This window comes from Rhinolophus sinicus, chromosome 4 (genome assembly GCF_057876585.1).
Source record: "Rhinolophus sinicus isolate RSI-liver-muscle chromosome 4, RSI-T2T, whole genome shotgun sequence".
Taxonomy (NCBI): Eukaryota; Metazoa; Chordata; class Mammalia; order Chiroptera; family Rhinolophidae; genus Rhinolophus; species Rhinolophus sinicus.
The window spans coordinates 34,042,131-34,063,749 of NC_142504.1; the positions used below are offsets into that span (position 1 = coordinate 34,042,131).

Genomic DNA, 21,619 nt, shown 5'->3' on the forward strand with positions numbered 1-21,619 from the left:
AGTGCAGGAGAGAATGCTTAAGTAATTTTCATGAAAAGAAATGTGTTTTAATTCTATGTTCCTGGCTTTCAGTCTGCACTTATAGGTAAGTGGGTTCTGACACAGTGCTTGTCACTGTTATTAAAAAATAGTAGACCAGGGCCAACTGTCAGTTTAACCCTTTACTCATTCAACATGTCTGGCTCTGTCTCATCTGGCTCTTGCAGTTCTAAACAATTATGTTACTGAGTAAAAGGTAGACAGTAATTGGGTACTTACTTCAAGATATTAAGGTGTTAGTAATGTTATAAAGTTCAAAGGATAATAAAAATAAAAAATTAGTAAACTTTACCAACTATCTATAATGAATTATCATTGCTTTGGATCCAGTTTTGAAAATCCATCTTTTTTGGGAGAAGGAAATTACTTTGACTATGCAGTGTAAGGTACATCTTTAAATGTTAATTCTTTTAAAAACATACTTGTATAGGGGTTGCATATAAACAAAAGTGTTCACTGCCTCTCCTAGAAAAACCAAAAAATGAAATAAACAGGAATATTTCAGCTAAACATTAGTAGAATTATGTACTAGTGAGAAAATAATCCTTTTCATGGAAAGGATCATTGCTATAAGTCATTTTTATAGTTTGTTTCCTCCTCTAAACTACAAGTTCTCTAAGTGGTAGTTTTAGCTGATGTCTCAATCATTCTTGTATTTTTCAAAGCATTTATTAACATTTATACACTGTTTAAGTTCAATGAATATTTGTTAAAATATATTAAATGTACTGAGAAAACTATATGGATACAGAGAAAAATGAAATTAAGAAATTTTTAAACATTTTAAATGATATGATATAGCTAAACAATAGAATACAGAATGTTTTAGAAAAACTAATAGTAGACAAAGATTTAAATAACCTATAATTTCATTAGAAATTGAAAAGTAAAAAAAAAAAAAAAAGGAATTGGAAAGTACTACTGTCTTATTTCTTCACTTTTTTAAGGAGGGCACAGCTCACAGTGACCAGTGCAGGAATTGAACTGACAACCTTGGTGTTATCAGCACCACGCTCTAACCAACTGAGCCAACTGGCCACCCCCAGTACTACTGTTTTAAAAGTGGAATTTTTTTTGGAAGGTGGAGGAGAAAACATAGGAGAACTTTATATAATTACTTTATTATTAATCTTTTATATTAAGAACACTATATTGTTCAGTATATTTTAAAACAGCACTATAATCTCCCAGGGCAATACAACTTAAAAATAAAACCCCAGAGTAAAGTGGCAATAATTCAAAGCCCATGGAAAAGTCAAAAGAAAAGAGACACCGCCTTTGGCCCTAACACTAGTGAGTATCTCTCTCTCTCTCTATTCTCCTCTTCTCTCACTTCGTATCTACCAAATTGGCCTCCTTTTTGCCATCAAAACTTCTTGCTGTATCAAGGTTTTTACACTCATTGTCCGCTCTACCTGGAACACTTTTCCTCACATACCAGCTATCTGTTCAAATGTTTCTTGTCTTCAAGGTCAACTTAGGCAATGAGCTAAGAAACAGTCTAAACTTTGGTTTTAGGCCATAAACTACACTCTGCTCAAATGATATTTTCAAGGTGACTTATTCATAATTCAAACCACATTTTATCATTAAAAATAAACTCCTTACCTCTTTTTCCTTTCTGTCTATAGCATCTCGCTCAGCCTGCAATTGTACTTCTAGGGATAATTCTGCTTTAGCTTCTGGAGTTCCAAACTGTTTTCGGTCCTCTACCTTTAAATACATTAAGAATTTTCTCAAAATTTCAGACATTAAATCTTGATTTTCCTTTTTAATTAGAGAAGTAGCAACTCTATTTCTCTAATTAGAAGTAGATAATCTACATTAGTGAATAATAAAAAAGTTACAGATACTCAATCTTGAAGTGTATTTTATACAGCAATGTTTGACATTCTTAAAATTCATTCCCCGGATAAATGAAGGCTATTCCCTCCCCGGATAAATGAAGGCTATCCCCTCATCTGCCCCTCTCCCAAGCTTCTTTATCCTGCTCTTCTTTTATTCATTTCCGTTTTTGCAGTATATCAGGAAGAGGTTTCATTCCTTAGTCTGGGGTAAAGCATCAGCCTCAACTGGTGCCCACAGCTTTTTCATTTGGCTATTATTTTAGAATCACAACCTTGTTGATGGTTAAAAGGGTAATTAATTCTTCTGGTTTAACTAATCTGCCTTTTTCAGGACTAAGGTATGCAAGCAATATTTGGAGATAAGAATAAACAGAAACGGTTATGATGTCAATGAAGACATATACATTATATAATAACATCAACAAAAAGTCAATAGTTCAATTTTTTATTTAAAAGAACTGATGCTTGTTTAAGTAAGAGTAATCTGCATTAAAACACTGTAAAAATCAACCCAAAGAAAATGTCACACCTTTTGAAAAGCGTCTGTACTAATGAGTAAGGCTTGCTCCAGCTCCCTTACTCTGCACTCCAGTTTCTCAATTTCTTCATTCCGTTCTTGTATATCCCTCTGGAGCTGCTCTTTGGACAGTAAAAGCTCACTGCACTTGTCTGTTTTTTCTTTCAGATGATTTGTTAGCTGTTCAACCTGTAAATATAATAAACAAAAACTGTAAATTAAAAAAATGTCAGGAAGCTAATAACACATCTATTGTCATTGCAAAAGTATTTTTAGATGCTATGCTAATTTTATTTTTTATAAGGATAGCAACTATTGTCTCCAACTACCGTGTTTGCCCAAAAATAAGACCTAGCCGGACAATCAGTTTTACCGCGTCTTTTGGAGCAAAAATTAATATAAGACGCGGTCTTATTTTATTATAAGGTCTTTAATATAATACAATATATAATATAATATAATATAATATAATATAATATAATATAATATAATATAAGTATAGTATAATATAATAACACCAGGTCTTACATTAATTTTTGCTCCAAAAGACACATTAGAGGTAATTGTCTGGCTAGGTCTTATTTTTGGGGAAACGGTATGGTGACATTTTGTGAGTGGATAAAACTAAGCAGCACTAGACAAGTAAGGAAAGAAAAATGATAGTGCTTTCACTAGCCTTTTAAAAAAGTTCATTTGAAGACTAAGAGTTTCTCTAGCTAGGAGGAAAAAAATAACTTTTAAATAATGTTGAATTACAACCTCTAATGGCATAACCACACTATAACGTAATAAAGACAAGTTTACATAGTACCAACTCATACTCTTATGTGAGATAAGATTACCTTAAAAAAAATCTTTCATGGATTCTATTTTTCTTTCCACAAATGGTTACCATCAATACATAACACAATAGTTCTAAATACTGCAGGGATGGTAGGGGCTGGGGGTGCTTTAATACAATCACTTGCAAAGCTTTTTCAGCCTACACATTCCACCAGCCCAGAATAGAGATGAGAATGTGGGGTGATGAGAGTGATCTTTGTACCTTGAAAGTGATTCTGATATGCAGGTCCATTCAAGTAAATGGCTCTGTGATGGAAGGATACAGGGAAATTGAATAAGATAGCTTATGAAATTAGTTCTGATCAAGTGAGGAGAGAAAGCTTATTAAATGTGACAGGAAGGAAAAATGAAAAAGGAATTTTACCCTATTTCAGTGAGATACTTTGAGGAATTATCTAAAAATGATACTTATTCCTCAAAACATTAAAAGAAATGTAAGCTTATCTATAATTATCTATGCTCGAGGATGACAGTAATGAAGCCACCGAGGAGAAACTTTAACAATAGGTAGACTAAGATTTGGAGTAAGGTTAAAGGAAAAGACAACAAAACAGGCACAATGAAGTGGTACAATATACTACTATAGTTAGTTTTTTCTTTTAATCTTGAGAAAATCAGAAGCTGGGGCACCAGATTTGACATGGTAAGGCGAGAACAAATGGATCACAATGTTACTGGAGAGTATCAAATATACACATCCTTGTTTGTTTCTTGAAGTTTCATGAATGAAGTTGGTCACACTTTTCAAATGTAAGAAAGCAAATAATAGGAAATGGTGATAAGTTCTAGAACTTAAATATTCTTTTGAGTTTCAACAAACACACGGCTATTTTTCAAAAGGTGAAAATATATTTGTTAGAAATAACGACCTAACTACAAACTCTGTGGGGATTGATAATTTTCTACCACTCTAGCAGATAATGCTGTTCTATATTGAATTACTTCTAGTCCATGGGAATGTAGATAACATTTTACTGTAACAAGTTTATAGGCATTTTATACTTCTTTGGAATGCTTTTAAGAGGAAAAAAATCCAGTAAACTGCATCAAATTATATATGGTAAAATTTTTAAAAAATAAAAATTATTTTCAGAAATAGCAATAGTTAAATTTAAATGTTCACTATGTACCATGCCAGTGCTCCTATGAGGTGGGTTCATTACAGTCTCCATTTTGGAAATGAGTAAACAAGTTTTAGAAAGTGACTTAGATTCTGTCAAACACCTAGTAAACGGCAAAGCCATGATTCAAAATGGGATGGTCTAACCCCAAGCACACTCTCTTTACAACTATAACAAGTCATCTTTAGCAATTTGTACAACGAATCTTCCCTCATTCATGTAGCATTCATTTGGTGAATATGGAGTTTTGGCTATGTTTCCATATGAGGAGAAAACGGACAGTTGGGATGAAAAAGTAGAAGCAAGGAGAGTGGTAAGCAGGCTATCAAAATCATCTAGGCAAAAAATGACAAGAGGTAGGATTTAGGGAGATAAAAGTGGAAAGAATAGGAAAATGTAGTGAAACCTGACTCACCAATAGGTTAGAAGTAGGGGCTGAAAAAAAAGAGTAGGATCAAGGATGAAATCTAGGTCTTAGCAATGTGGAAGGTGGCAATGGTGTAAAATCTACCGAAATAAAGAAGGAATATGTTTTCTTCTTGTCTTTCTTGGTGGGGGCTAATCAGGAATCAAGAGCTCTCTTCTGAACCTGTTAATTTTGAGACATTTATTAAGTAGACATAGAGTGAGCAGCTGAATATTCAAGTCTGGGGCTCAACCGAGATGTTAGGGCTGGAGATACAAATGTGGAGTCACTCCTATGTAACTGCCTGGGAAGACAATATAAATAGGGAAGAAAAGGGCACCCAAGACTAAGACAAGTGTACTCCATCATTTATTTTAAGTCAAAAAACAAAGACCAGAGAAAGACCAATGAAGTAGGTGTGACACAGAAGCCAAGAAAAGGAAGTGTTTCAGGAAGAAGGCTGTAATGAATGCCTCGGATTGGTCATGCACAATAAAGACAGAGAGGTAATCTGAACATATCCACGAGGGGAATCTTCACACAACAGTTTCAACAGAGCAGAGGATAAGAAAACTCCACTGAGACAGAGAGGCAAGAAATTTCACTGAAGTATATTGAGAAGAAAATAAGAGATGGGGAAGCAAAGACTGAATACAGAAACTCTTGATCCTTTTGTTGGGAATAGAAAAATGAGTAGGAAAGCTTGTTTAACTGGACAATACTAGAACATAAATGCAGGTGAGAATGATTCCAAATTGCGATACAAACAATTTTTAGGTTAAGAACCTTCTTATGTTGAAACAACATTTAATTTTGATTCTGAAGATTTACATACAATAGAAGGAATTCTTTGTAAGTTTTTCATAATATGCATCTTATTTTGCATACAATACACAAATTATTATAAGGTAGACATTATTAGTAAAGTTCTTACCTCTCTAGTTTGATGTTCATTGATAGGCTGAAATCGAGGTATGACCTTAAGTTGCTGTTCTAGTTTCTGTATTTCCTGTTGGAATACATCTCTCTCGTGTTCTCTATCAATGGCTTGCTCCTAAAGTTTAATAATAATAATAGTAACTGAAGAAACAATATTTATTGAAGCTATTATTTCCCTTTATTTATAGGTATAGTTTTGTTTGAAGACAAACAACCGATGACCACAAAATACCCCAAACCAAAAGGTTTAAAAAGATAACATTTCAAAAAACTTTTTTATATGGGACAGAGCCTTCATGGGCTCTTTCGTAAAAATTTATGCATTTAAGTATTATTTGAAGCATATCATTTTTTATTCCAGTAATATAAAATACAAAATGAAATAAAAATATTGCCCTTAAACTAAATTTACTTTTTTGGAACAATGGAGGAATTCCATTGTTAATTTAGTTATTAAACAAAATAAATACAACAAATTGTTTAGTAAATAAATTTCTTTCATCCTAATCTAGGTTTTACATCTAAAATTATAAAATGTGAAAGAATCTGATTCTCTGATCTGTGAAGAGAATAGCAGGCTTAAATGAAACCCCAAAGAAAAAAATCCACGTGAAAGTAGAGATACATCTTTTGGCAAGAGAGTAATGACAACATGACAACTGTTCCAGTCCCTTGTTTCCAAGGGCACACTGTTACCTGCATGCGTACTTTTTGTGGGTGAAACAATGGTGGTCAATTACCTCTTGGGATCCTCACTGGGTTTGGCTGTTGCTTAAACAAAAGACTAGGACAAACTTTCTAACTTCTTAACTTGGAAAGGCTAACTAGTATGGCTTCCTCATAACCTACCAGTACTGCTTTTAATTCTGATTGCTGCACAACAATTATTAGAATTTTTAACTGGAATAGTACTTTTCAATTAATTGGTAGACGATACATGAAGATGGAAATATTAGAATTCATGAGTCTCTTCAAAATTTAAAATTCACAACCTAGAATAGCAGCAGGTAGCATTCCACTGAGAAAAATCAGTATTTAAGTTGAGAATACTTACATCTAAAAATTTTCTCATTTTTTCTAACTGCTTTTCCAGTGCTTGGTTTTGCTGTCTTAAATCCATTAGCTCAGCAGTTTTTTCTTGTTCCAGCTCTATAAACCTGCTGACTTGTTCTTCAACATCTATTTCTAGAGCTTTCACTTGTTTTTGAAGGTCATCGCGTACTTTGTCAGCTTGACATTGTACTTCTAGTTTTTCCTTCATTAGTTTTTCTGTCTCCTGTAGTAATTCTGTTTATAAATGCAAAAATACACTAAGTTAAATCACACTGATGTTATTATGACAGTGAAATCACCCATTACAAAATTTTACCTTCATGAAATAAAAGATCAGAGTTTTATTTCAAACACACGTAGAAAAGGAAAATATTCCTATGAAAATAACATATCCCTTATATAAGCAAGTGGTATCAATAAAATTATACAGAATTAACAAAAAGATCATATCCTGTCACAAAAAAAAGTATTTTTGTGAAAACACCACATCAAATGACCAAAAAGAAAAGGTCCACTTTTACTATGAGGAAAAGGACAAAGTCTATTTAAATTGTAGCATAGAAATGACTCACCTCAGGCAAAAATCAATTCATTCTATACCCATAAAGTCACTTTTATATGCATACAAATACACATGAAGATCAAATACTGCAAATCTTTAACCAAGGCAAGTTAAGAGTTACAGAAAAAGAAATACAACTGCAATCAGAATTTCCTGTTAGTCTTACTCCTTATTAGATCCATATTCCTGAGTTAGTCTTGCATGCTCACATGTATGTGTACCAAGGGAAAACTGACAGAAGAGGTATGTGGTATAAAGCTTCAGAGCAGAAATTGTGAGTTCGACTCCTACCTCTGCTACTTATCTCCCTGTGACACTTATGATGTCCTTCAATTTCCTTATATGTAAACTGGAAGAGTAATAGCACTGATCTCTAAGAGTTACTGTGGGATCAAATGAGTTACTATATGTATAGTGCCTGGGGTATAATAAACACTATATAAGTGTTAGCTATTATTAATACTAATCGTACAATAATAAAGTATATATAGAAAAGTACAACAATCCTCTAATGAAGAAAATGGAAGAAACATAATCCTAGAGTCCATACTAACTGGTTTGCCAACACCGTACTCAGGACTAGGAATCTATAGAAATTAGCTTTGGTTTTAAAACAATACTGATTTCGATGTTAATATAAATCACCCAAAATCTCTATACTAAATTTCACTGATTCTATTGACACCATCATCTTATATACATCTTGATTTAAAAACAGCATCTTGAAAAAGTCATAGGCTGGCTGCAAGAGTTTAATATATTTATTAAAGAAAAAAACTATTTTAATAAAACAATATTTTCTTTAAAAGAATCAAAATGGTTTTAAACTGTGGAAAAATAGATATAATAAAATGATGATGACTATGAATCTTAATGGTTAATTTCAAACATAAATATGTATTTTAATTGTAAGAAAAGTTTCGTTAAAGAGAAAAACTGTAAGTATGAAACACAACAGCAAAATTAGAGATATGTTAGTTGGTTGAAAATCCAAGGGTCATCCAATTTTTGGAGTTGTAAATTTACCACCCAAAGATTGGCCATGCAATTGTATAAACACACCTGATCCAGGTGCTGCATCGACTGCAGCATCTACTAGTCCTATATGAATAGAAAAAACAAAAATATACACAAGAACAAAAATATAATTTACATGTCTTCTATTTTCTGAAATAGGACAACACACACATACACACACAAAAGAATTAGAAGTAAATGTTGAAATTATTGATTATTATCTTTGGTAACATTTAGAGACGTTCCAGTGTTTCCTGAATATTTTACATGTGTGATACGCATACTTTCCACATTAAAAATTTCAACTCTATAAACCTGTATTAAACAAATTTAAACAACCAGAAACAACTTCACCATATTACAAAAATATATGTTGTATTTCTAAATTGATAAAATTCCACTAGTAAAACTACACACAATTCTAACTACATGTGTTATATAAAAGTGAGAGGATACAATAAGGATTTCAAGTTCCATTGCTACAAAGACTAACATTTAAGTTTTTACTACTAAACTTACTTCAAGATATTATCTACTTTCTCATTTAAGAAAGTATTAAAGGTTACTTGTAAATTTGTACATTCTTTAAACTCATTAGATTAAACTAGATGTCAGCCCGCTTCTAACAGCCACTGACTGACCTTTTCATCTTTCTCTTGCAGGCCGAAATCCACCCCCGCCTGCTCACTACTAGTGTCAGATCAGTGCTATTAGTTATTTAATCCAAGTACACATTTTTGCTGCCTTTCTGCTGTTAAAAGAACTAAATATTACACAATTTAAGAAATATCCTGTCTCACTATGTGCAACTTTCTCTTGAGGCAGAGGTTTGAGGAGAAGTGAAGAATTCTCTTTTTCTGTTAAAGTTGCTAGAGAAAAAAGAAAAAAAAAAATTCTGATTCCACATGGTTGGCTAGTAAGACATTTATCAATAAGGGAGATTTTCTTATAATTTTTTAATCCCTATATAAAATACACAAATAATGACACTTGAAAAGGGGGGGGAAGCCACCTTGAACTTTTAAAGAATATGTCATACAAAGTCTAAAAATACATACGCTGTTCAATTGGGCCTGCCTCTGCTTTCATAGCCTCCTTCTGTCTGCACAGTAATTCTCTTTCTTCTTGGATCTGCTGTTGCTCTGCTTCCAATTCTTGTAATCTATTGCTTGTACATAACAACTCCTGCTCAAGTCGATCTATTATATCAGCTTTTTCCTGAATTTGCCTTTCAAAAAGAGTTTTTTCATCTGCATAGCCATCAATGACACCTAAAAAATTAACAGGGAATGGGATTATTGCTTATTTCAAATTTTACCATTAGGTTTTATATAAACAATAAAAGGAGTATACTGCTAGCAAAACTTTAAATCATTCCAACCTATTAAAAGTCTTAGATGAATTTGCTCCTGCTAACAGCAGCCAACAAGGTTATGCTCAATCCAGCCATTTTCTTATTAACCATTGTGCCTAAATATGAAATTCCTCTGAACTTTCTATTGCTTTGCTATGCTAATGCATCACATAATGTTACCCAGGGTATAACTCACTTTATTAAATAGATTAAATAGATAGGGTCCAGGACAGCTTAATATAAATCAGATTCTTGGGAACTGAATCACATTTTAAATAGAGTAGAAAAAGTTGATATTTTAAGTGATTCTAGAAGGCTAACACCCACAACTGCATGGCAGAATATAAACAGTGCGGCGCTTTGGAGGCTTCAACCCTGGCATCTCCATTTAATGTTAACCTTGAACAATTTACTCTTAGCTACAGTTTCTTTATCTTTAAATTACAAGAGTTGTCTTAGGAAGGTGGGAGTATGGTAACAGCTCACCATCATCCATTTCTGTATTTTCTAAATTTTTTTTATACTTTCTGTAACTCTTATTAAGTAGTTTTCATAATCAAAAATATAGATAGTTGTAAAAATCATCTGGAGTAATTTGAAAACAAATTACAACTACTTTTCAATGGTCACTCAAAATTAGAGTAGACTGGTGGTTTCCAAACCTGGCTTGCATCAAAATCTCTATATTTAGACTTGAAATTTCTCCACCCTCCATTGCCAATGGCCAGTTGCTCACCCTCAGCCTTACTGAGCTCCACAGCCAGCTGCTCTCTGGCCCTGGACTCCTCATGAAGGCGCTCTCGCAGTTCCTCTTGGCACTTAAGGGACTCGGTCGCTTCTTGTTTCTGTCTAAATGACTCACGCATCAACTCTGTCTGTGTAACTTTTGCATGTTCGAGCTAAACAAGGAGGGAAAGTATACACATGAAGGAAGACAAGTGAAGTACTGGGAATACCAGTGTCATTCCCCATTAAAGCTTAAAAAAAGATTTTAAATAAAAATAAAAATATGCTGTTGAACTGCAGTCATTTAATATTTCTAGTACATGCTAGCATTAGCAGGTAGGATAAGTCAGTAGACAACTAGATTGTGTACAACTTTCCATAAAAGATGCACTCTAGTTTTATTGAACAATAAAATAATGCTTCTTTTGGAAATAAACCACTTTACATCACTAGATCTACATTCTATCATATAAAGAGAGATACAAAATTAATGACACATAGGTTCTTTTTGTATTTGCTAAAGAATTTTATGTAACTGTGCTATATGACAAACTATTTCTTTTATATTTAACATTTACTTATTAACTGTGACTCCTACTACACACTGTAGGGAACTAATTATATGTAATTAATACAGTGGCATCAATGAATAAAAGTCATAGTGGCAAAACAAAATGAAATTACATTTATAACCCATGTTTTAACTAAAAAGCCTATGTTTTTACCCATTTCTGAAACATCTACAAGACTCTATATGCATATTCACTTTATTTTCAAAACCTCAGAACACAGAGGCATTACCCATAAACACAGCTTCCTTAAACTGTTGTCACTGGCACATACTGACTACATTATTATACGATTTTTAGATGACAGTCAAGTATTGTACAGATTCAAGGCCAAAGCTCTCAAAAAAACAGTGATCATTGTTACCAGCTGCATGAAACTGTAGAAAAGCACTATCTCGGCCTCAGTTTTCTGGGCTGCTGACTCCTTATCTATTTTTATTGAAACAACTATACTGAAAAAAATCTGAGCACAGATTGACTACTTAGTCCTAGATTATAAACACTATTAAAATTTTTTAAAAAAGTAATGACCATATACATTAATAGGCTCACAATAACATCATAAGAATTTGTAAATTTATAGATACCTAGTATATCAGAAAAATATTACCACGTTTTAAGCTTAAAATATGAATCAACTGTAGTGGTTTCCAATTAATAGTCAGGTATCAATAATGTATTATAAAATTATAACATTTAGGAATATTTTATTCTTAAAAACGTCTGCTCTTCACAGCTGAGTGGTATTTGCCATAGCAAACTGATTTTATAGTTACTAAATAAACAAAGCTTTTTATAGATACTCAATTAATTTCTAAAATCTCTCGTATGCAATCATTTTTTTATAGGATGTTTTAAATATCATTCACAACTTATTACTTGGAAATAACATGTATATTTAAGACTCATAATTGAAAATTAAGCATACATTTTAAATCATATATTTCCTAAAATATATATATGTTGTTACCTTATCAAAGATAAAAATTTTATATATTTACTTAGACTAGTAAGAGTATTTTCTTTTAAGTGTAGATAATATACATTAATTTCTATTACAAAGAAACATGACCATAAACTATAAAATAATTTTATACAACTACGCTCCTGAATTTACAGTCATAGCCTATATTTTAAAAATATATCAATTGTTTCTATATGTACATATGTAATTTTTTTCTGTACATTATAAAATGGTTGCCTGGTAAATACATGAACTGGCTAAAAGAGTTCACAGCTCTAACTAAAAAGGATATGAGTCGTTTTTCCTTTTTCAACTTATTGTACAACTACAACAGAGTGTTTACAACAAAATATATTCTTGCTTTAGATAAGAAAATTAAATAAGTCTTTGCTTCTGTATTCTGCTTCTTGACAGCATCTAAACCAGCCTTAAAGTGCATTTAAATATTTACCATAAAACCACAAGAAATAACTTGTTTTACAAATGAAACAAAAAAATCGGAAGAATCAAATACAGTAAATCTAGTAAAGAAATTTCATTTATTATATCAGTTGGTACCAGTATTTTATTAGAATAAGAGATTCCCTTCGAATGTTCATCTAAATACTTTATACTTAAAAAACCCTCTTTTATCCAGTTGAGATATGATTTAATCCTAATATCTATGTCCTGCCTATAACTATTACTTAACTAAATATGAAATATATAAAAATGTCATATTCAATATTTTCAAATAATATAAGAAATCAATCATTAAAAGTATGTATAAAGCATCAGTAAACATTCTGTCACTTTAATATAAAAGATTCAGGGGCGGTCACAAAACTGTTCTGAAAACCATCTGGCTTGTTAAACATTAGCTAGTGTATTATAGTTAAAGCCATCAAAGTCATAAAAAGTGCTGAATACCTTGTAGTGAATCATTCACAACATATTTAAGTCTCAAATGAACCTGAAATATTAACTATGCTAAATACTTACCCTGAACAATGTTAATAAAACACATTTCACAGAAATAATAAAACAAAGTATTTCCTCACTTGATTAGTAGGCATATTAAAAACACTGAAAATAAGTTCCTTAGGGAGCTGAGCTACCAATAAAATTAAAAGTAGCATCCAGGTCCCGTTTTCCTGTCTGGAACTACGGCCAATATGCCGTATGATGGTAAACATTTCCTAATTGGCTCCATGTCAATTCACTTAGTTATTTTAGGTTCCACAGTGCTGATTCCCTCAAATATAATCGTTCCATTTTTACTCAGGGTTGGCATCATACACATATAAAAGCAAGATTCTTAAGGACAAGCAGAATCCCTTTAAACAGCTTGTGTGGCATGGGAGAACTGTAATCTCTCAGTCTGCTTTCTGGAATTAAAAACATAGCCATGTTGGGGCTCTCAGAAGAAATTTAGCCCTTCAATAATATATCCAGGATGAATAAGTAGTAACACATCAAACAACAAAACAAGATTCTAGTCCATTTACCCTGACTAAAGACATTTAAACTTCATTTTTCAATATAGTTTTTTTTAACTAAACATATTAAAACAAAGTATAAACTACAGCTAAAAGTACAAAAAACAAAATTTTTAATACTTACTGAATAAGGAGGGGTAGGCAGTGAAATTTTAGAAATAAGCTTTAATATGTGCCCATTTCTTTTATGAATAAAATGAAAAATAGAAGTATTAATAATTACTGAGTTATTTTCATCCAAATGTTCACACAGAGGAAAAGGATGAGGTAAAGGCACACGAGATTCAACCTCATATATGTCTTCATCTTGTTCTTCCAACCATGAGCCACTGAGTTTGACAGTTGCTAAATAGGTTCTGTAAGAATCCATTCTAGGAGATGCAGCTACCAATTTTCCTTGTTTGTTTTATCAGTTTTCCCCATTAAAAACTTATTTTCAGTTTATTCCATAGCAATATGGAAGTTTCTCTTTATTTTTAGCACTATCAAATAAACATTACAAAACTAATTGAGAAAACTGAACAATGAAAGAAAAACCTCACAAATCTAAAAAAAACACACAAAAAAACTAGGTCTTTTTCAGTCTTCATCAAAAAACCAGAAAACAACAGAAACACAAAAATAAAAGCAAGCAAACACCTTTTAAACTAGATTAACTAAATCCTTTAAGAATAGAATAAAAATATAAATATCTAAATAGCTGAGCAAAAAAAAAAACCTGTGGAAAGATGTCTATGGAAATAAGAAACCCTTCCAAGTCGAACCTAGCAGGAAAGATCCAGTTTTAAACCTCTCCACAGTAGCAGTCCTGAGAAACGTAGTTGCAACATTATTTCCCTCGGTCTTGCTGCTTCACTCAATTCAAAAGTAAAAGCTCTTCGTACTGAGCTATTCAAATAGCCAGCCTCTCATGCAGAGCCAAAGGATTCTAGTCAGTGTCCCCTGAGGAAAGGTCAGAACAGAGGGTGTGGTTTACTGTCGTTACCTATAGGTACCCTGACAGGTGGAATGTGAATTAATACGCCCACAAAAAAGCCTGCCTAACAGGATCCAACTTCCACGTCAGAGCTTTGAAAAGGGTAGACAAGTTTGTAATGCTTCGAAGATAAGCTATTAATAGTATTTTGCCACCCCATTACAATTTTTGTTTTAATTTAAAAATGTGGAATCAAGCAGGTTTGAGTCCACACCAATCGGTTCTTCAACTAATGAAATAACCATCATTATTTTTGGAAAACTAAGTTAGTACTTCTTTTTGATATTTCCTTAGAAATACTATTCATTCTTTTGAGCAGTTACTAGAACTAAATGTAGATAGGTTAGTCATAACCTATTTCCACACTGAATTGTTTAGAGCGAATGTCAAAGGGGGGAGGTGGGGGGACCCTCTTTTAAAAAACTGTATTGTATATAATAGTTAGTAATTATTAATATACCACTTAAGATATCCTATGGACTCTTGACTAAAACTTAAAAGCACAAGATGTATACAAAAGTCTTCCTGTAGCTTCAGAAACCTAAGCAATAGTAAATAAACCAGTCACTCAAAATTTTAAAAGATGAACTTACTTTTTAATAGTAAAAGATCCTCAATAGTGAAAGCTGTGTTAAATAACTGAAAAAGCTTTCATTGTGGTGCCTTTTCTCTATCTAGTAACTAAATATCCTAAACCCACAAAACCTTTTATCTATAATGGGAAAACCCATATTAAAGCAAGGAGGTATTAACAACAAAAATCCATTTTATAGCCACTTTCACTACACAAATTGTTAGGTGAGCCAAGACTCAAGGTGAATTAGGGCAGAGAAAACAAGATTTTCTAGAAGAAGCACAGAATCTACAGTGAGATGGTGTGTGCTAAAGAAGGGGCAGCTGCCTCTTCCATTCTGGACTAGACAATGACCAATGTCTGCTTACTGTGTTTTCTTACGTGAGTCCTCCAGTTAGTCTGTGAAGCCGTCTTAACATCTGCACAAGACAGAGGCCGAATCCTACCACTGATGCAGCTAAATTTGACATTACTGGGGCTTCAGGAGATACAAAACCATCCGTAATCTAGCTGCTCAGCTTTATGAAATGGTGGGGCCCATGCTCAGCATGTCAAACATCTCTCAGAACACTCCTTCCCAGCTCCCTCTGCAAATTAGTTTATTTTGATAATCTGGTGTCCAATTTCTCTTATTTGTAGCAAAAACAAAACCCTGAAAGTAAGAAGTATCCCTTTATGAATAGAAACATTTAGGTCAAGGAAGAACTAACTACAAAGAAAAGACAGAAAACACTAGGGAGGAAAAAAAGACTCAAGAAGCAGTAGATTAAGATGATACAGAATGGGGCAAACAACCCTCATAATAACAGTGTATTAACTGATGGCAGCACATTATACTAAGTCATGTTCAGAATGGTGACCCTGAATTAAAATAATTCACATTACTGTTTCCCCCCCATTTTGAAAACATGTAACACTTGTTTCCATTCATGTAAACATACATGTGTAAACATACATGTGTGCGTGTATACAAGGTCGGACAATTAAGTTTGAGATCCTTGTTGCAATGATGTTGCTAACCTTTTTTGATATCAGAGGGATTATTCGTTATGAATTTGTACCAACTGGAAAAAGTTAACCAAGTTTACTATTTGGATGTGCTGAAAAGGCTGCATAAAAAAGTTAGACAGCCTGAACTTTTCGCAAACAATTCATGGTTTCTTGCATCCCAACAATGCACCAGCTCACAGGGCACTGTCTGTGAGGGAGTTTTTAGCCAGTAAACAAATAACTGTACTGGAACATCCTCCCTAATCAACTGATCTGACCCCCAATGACTTCTTTCTTTACCCAAAGATAAAGGAAATATTGAAAGGAAGACATTTTGATGACATTCAGGACATCAAGGATAATACAATGACAGCTGTGATGGCCATTCCAGAAAAAGTTCCAAAACTGCTTTGAAGGGTGGACTAGGCACTGGCATCAGTGCATAGCTTCCCAAGGGGAGTACTTCGAAGGTGACCGCAGTGATACTCAGCAATGAGGCCTGCAGCACTTTTTCTAGGATGAGTTCACAAACTTAAGTGTCAGATTTCATATGTATATGTATATACACATATACAGAGGGTGCCAAAACAATGTATACACATTTTAAGAAAGGAAAACTGTATTAAAATTGTAATACTCAATATATACCAATAACAAAAGATGAATACAAGTCACATCTGACTTCTGCAATTACAAGAGGTGCTCAAAATGGTTACCAGCAGCATCCAGACACTTCTGATTACGGCAAACACGGCTTCAGCAATGCTGACCAAAATGTCCACTTGTATATATACATTTTTTTGGCACCCCCGGTGTGTGTGTGTGTGTGTGTGTGTGTGTGTGTGTGTGTGTAATCTGTTCGTAACTAGGAACATACAAAATAACCACAAAGACAATAAGAGTAAAATCAGGAGGGAAAAAGACTCAAAACAGCAGTTAAGATGCTTTAGAATAGGGGCAAATAGCTCTCTAACAACAGTATATTAACTGATAGTACATCATATTAGCTAATGTTCAGACAGATTACTCTGAATTAGAATAATTCAAGTTATACATATGTAGATATTCAATTTTGGAAAGCACATAAAACTTTTGCAATCAAAAACCAGTTAAAATGAGTTCAATATGTAGGACATTTTGCTAAATATCCAGACTAGCTCATTTTTCCCAGGTTTTGTTTCAGATAATCAAGATTTTAATGTATATTTGAAGGCTTAATTTACAGTATAGAGATATGTTTCCCAAACTAAATAGCTTTAATTGTACAATGTCAAGCTATTTAATCTTTTTTCCCATAAACATTTCCCTCACATTGTAAAACACTTCCGTTGCTCTCTTTCGGATTTTGATTTACTTATTACTCTAAGTTCTTTAATACAGAGAATGAATCCCTGAAACAATACCCTGACAGAGCCCTGACCAACGCTTATAATAAGCACACTGGGGCCAACACCTAATGGCAAAACATGTTTCAACACTTAGATTGCAGTTATCTATAAAACACAAACGTGACAAAACAAAATCCTAATTTACACTACTCTTTCATCCTCAGGAAAAGTCTCTTTTTTGAGTAAATATAGAAACCTGTAGCTTAACATCCATTATTCTTAAAAATGATAAATAAACTCATGAGAGTTGCCTACAATAAAAATCATTCTGTGGGAGTAAATTCCTTATTCATTCATTTCTTCCAAGGCCTTAAAGAATCTCTTGATAAATAATCTCCTGTGGCTCTGAACAGTCCCTCTGGATTCTGGAAATTTTTAATTGCTGAAAGACTATTCTTACAGAACAGACTATTTGTATTTCTGCCTGACCCAAAAAATCAAGAATCTGAAACCACACTCTCAAAGATAACTGTTCTGCAGAACCACAAAGAGACTAGTGAATAAAAATTATGTTAAAGAGATTCACCTTTCTAAGGGCTTAAGGGTGGTCTCTAAGCTTTTCCTCATATTATAATGAATGCTATCCCAAACAACAAGAAACTGCAATAGGTTGACTAGCCTAATTTTATGGTAGCCTGTTTGGGCAAAAGAGAAGTAAAATCCATCATAATAAATGTATTATTTATAACACAAAGCCTATTTTATAATAAGCTGCTGAATATCTCAAAAAAATAAATGTATTATTATATAGATTTGGATATACCATTGGGCAAATGACTTGTCAAAGCAAATAAAGTAAAAAACTCCTACAATAGATATTATAAAAGCTTATAAGGCAGATGCCCTGATACTTAGTAAAGAAAATGCATACTAGGTCTTTTATTAAAGCAGAAAGTACCCATGGAACCTAAAGCAGCCTAAAACCTTAAAACTACGTACAGGGCTTAATCATGTATCTTCTACTATAATTATACGACATATAAATCCACACCATTAAAAAGGAAAGAACCTTGAAATTTGACAATATTTACTTAGACTACTGGGCCTTTTCAATGAAACTCCTCCTCAACACCAAACACAGACCCACAGCCAGCTGCAGTAACCCTTCTGTCAAATCGCAACGGAGGCCAGGTCTCTCTGATCCAAAGGCCACATCTTCCACCTGTGCTCTGGTGGAACCTTTTCCATCCTCCCCCTTCCCAAGTACCTGGCTCCACATAGCCCATCCCCAGTCCTGCATCGTCAACGTCTCCATTGCGACTCCATATAAATGATTTCAACCTTTTAAAAAGTGCCCCCTTCTGAAGCTACTGCTCTCCTGTTTGCTTCACAGCTAGGTGTCATGGAACTGCTTTCTATTTCAATTCTACTTCTTTAACTCTCTGAAGTTTGAATTTCTCCTCTATCAACTCCATGAAACTGTTCTCATCAAGGTCACAGCGATGACATCCACACTATCCAATGCAAACTAATCCTCAGCAGCCGTGACTTCTCCATGGTATGCGACACTTCTGCAAAATCACTCCTTAGCCGGCTTTTATGGCACCATTCTCTTGCTTTTCCACTTACCTCTCCTTTCTAATCCTCTTTGTGTACTTATCTACCTATGTTCGCTTTTAAATGTCAGCATCTATCAGCACAAAAAAATTAGTTCTGTACACTCTCTCACACTAAGGCTTCAAATGTCTTTGACGACAACCTCTAATCTAGTTTTCCCCAAACTCCAGACTCTAGTGAATCTTCATATGATACCCCCCCACCTCCACCATGCATTTTAGACTGATTATCTAAAACTGAACTGATTATTCACTAATTTTACATCCTTATCTTAGTAAAATGAAGAATCAAGAATCATGCCTGGTTTCCTCTCCTCTTTATCTTCTACATCTGACCAATCACACCAACTTCTATCAAATTCAGCTCCCTTAAAAGTTTTAAAATCACATTCCTCCTGACTTAACTTGATATCACGTTTCACTTGGAATGTCCTGAGTTTCCTGTTTCTCTAAATTCAGCATCTCTTCTCACCATCTTCCTGACCATCCATCCCACTGCTGCCTGAGAAATCTCTCTAAAACACAAATTTGCTATTAATATTATTTTCTTACCAAAAATATTTCAATGACTCCCCAATTTTTCAGCATAAAGTTAAAACTCCTTAACTTAGCCCATAAGGGACTTTGGCATGGAATCACCGCCTACTTCTCTACCCTCAACTTCTATCAGTTTCCCACATTCCACCCGAATGTTTGTAACACAAAACTATCCACTGTCCTCACAAACATCACGCTGGTTTACACCAACATGCTCCTCCTTTTGCCACAAATTTTCTTCTTTATCTCCTCGTTTCTCCTTGTCTTTTAAGACTTTAGTTCCTTTCCCATAATTTTCTCTTGAATGATGCTTTCATCTCCATTACTCCACTGAAATGGCTCTTGTAAGGTTAGGGATGACCCCAGATTTTAAAATCCATTCCTCAGTCTGTAATTTACATGACCTATCAGCTGTAATTGACAGAGTGATCTACTCCTTTCTTCAAACTGCAGAAAAAGTGGCAGTTAAGAGCATGGACTCTGAAGCTAGACGGCCTGGGTTCAAATTCTAAGTCTATTACCTAACTTGTAAACCTGGATAAGTGACTTCTCTAACTGGTTCCTATGCTTCGGCACTGAACCCCACCATTCCCCTCTCCCCCAATCTATTTTTAACAAGGCAGTCAAAGTGATCCTTTTGAAAAATGTAAATTAGGTGATTACTCTCTGGACACAATCTACGTGTCCTCTAAACAGTAGTAAATGGATAAACAAATGATGGTGCATCCATACAATGGAATACCCCTCAGCTATAAAAAGGAACAAAGTTAATTTTTTAAGTTTGTGTTATGTTTACTACACATAACAACATATATGAGCCATGAAGCCAGGCCCCAAAGAATAGATGGTATATGATTTCATTTATGACACTCAGGAAAAGGCAAAACTATAGGGGTGGAAAACAACCAATGGTTGTCAAGGGCAGGGGGTAGAGGAGAGGCCAACTACAAAAGAGCAGCAGCAGGGAATTTTGGGGTGATGGCACTATCCTGCATCATGTTTGTGGTGGTAGACACGTATCTCTCTGCATCTGTCACAACCAAAAGAACTGTCCATGAAGAGTGAATTTTATACTATTAAAACCTAAAAAAATTAACCAGAATGTGGGGTAACCCAAAATGGAATAAAAACTGTAACAAATGATTCTTACTATATTAAAAATGAATAACAAAACCACACTGAATGGGGTAGGGGGTGGGGAAATTAACATGTTACTTTAAAAAAACAGTACTTTCACTGTATAAGGCTAAAGACAAAAAGTACTGTACATAAATACTGCTCTCTAGTTAGTAAATTTGTTTTACACAGGCGTATAGGTTAGCAATTATGAAATTACTTTATGGGTATGTATGGTAACAGTATGATCTTACGGTTTTTACTATATACAGATAGATACAGAAATAAATACAGATGCGAGGTTTAATACACTATATATACTGTTTTAATTGTCTGCTAAGTAGAACTAGAAGTCATGACACCCTAATAATAATGGGTACATCTAGCATCCAGATTTTGGTTTCTAAATATTATTCTCCAATAAAAAGAACTTGAATTCCTTGGAAAAGTAATTGACTCAAGGGCTTGGGTAGGGAAGATACAAGATGGAACTGGAGCCTCTGACAGTACAAATGCTCAAAAAGTAAGCACTCTGAAAAGGAGCAAGAACCAACCTGGATAAATTCCCAATGCCAACGCTAGAACAAAACACATTACTGTAGTACTGGATTATAACCCATTTTTTAAAAACATAGCCATGAGTCTACATGGATCCTGATTAGTTCAATAAATGTGAATGAAGAGACAGCTCTTATAGAATAATTCCACTTAACAACTAACAGAATGAAGAAAATAGAAAATCACCAATAGAACATCACAGTAATAACTATGCAGGCAAAATATACCTATGGATGTTAAAATTAGTGAGTGAAAGTTAAAGAAGAAACAGATTAGTTGCATAGTCTTAAATATCTTCTCCAAGGTATTTATTAATTACAAATAGAAAAATAGTAATATCACAGTGGAGAAACACTGTAGATACAACACTCCAGATTAGTAACACCAATCAAAAAAATTACGGCTTGTGCTTTCTGTGGTTTCTCTAACAAATTTATGTCTACTCCCAAGTCATGAAGATATTCTCCTAGGTCTTCTTCTAGAAGGTTT

General features: G+C 33.7%; 1 protein-coding gene across 9 annotated transcripts in view; it reads right to left on the bottom strand.

The window, feature by feature from the left end:
• AKAP9 (A-kinase anchoring protein 9) overlaps positions 1-21,619 on the bottom strand; it is a 144,201-nt gene that overhangs the window by 31,848 nt on the left and 90,734 nt on the right. For 6 of the 9 annotated variants that reach the window (XM_019716634.3, XM_074340714.2, XM_019716663.3 and 3 more), the window contains 7 exons: positions 10,435-10,597; positions 9,403-9,615; positions 8,390-8,428; positions 6,767-6,999; positions 5,708-5,827; positions 2,416-2,592; positions 1,648-1,752 (listed from right to left, as the gene is read on the bottom strand). In XM_019716634.3, coding sequence (XP_019572193.3) covers positions 1,648-1,752; positions 2,416-2,592; positions 5,708-5,827; positions 6,767-6,999; positions 8,390-8,428; positions 9,403-9,615; positions 10,435-10,597 — 1,050 coding nt within the window. Of the gene's footprint in view, positions 1-1,647; positions 1,753-2,415; positions 2,593-5,707; positions 5,828-6,766; positions 7,000-8,389; positions 8,429-9,402; positions 9,616-10,434; positions 10,598-13,559; positions 14,396-21,619 lie in introns of those variants that run through there. The other 3 variants (XM_019716652.3, XM_019716627.3, XM_074340715.2) reach the window with 2 other exon arrangements.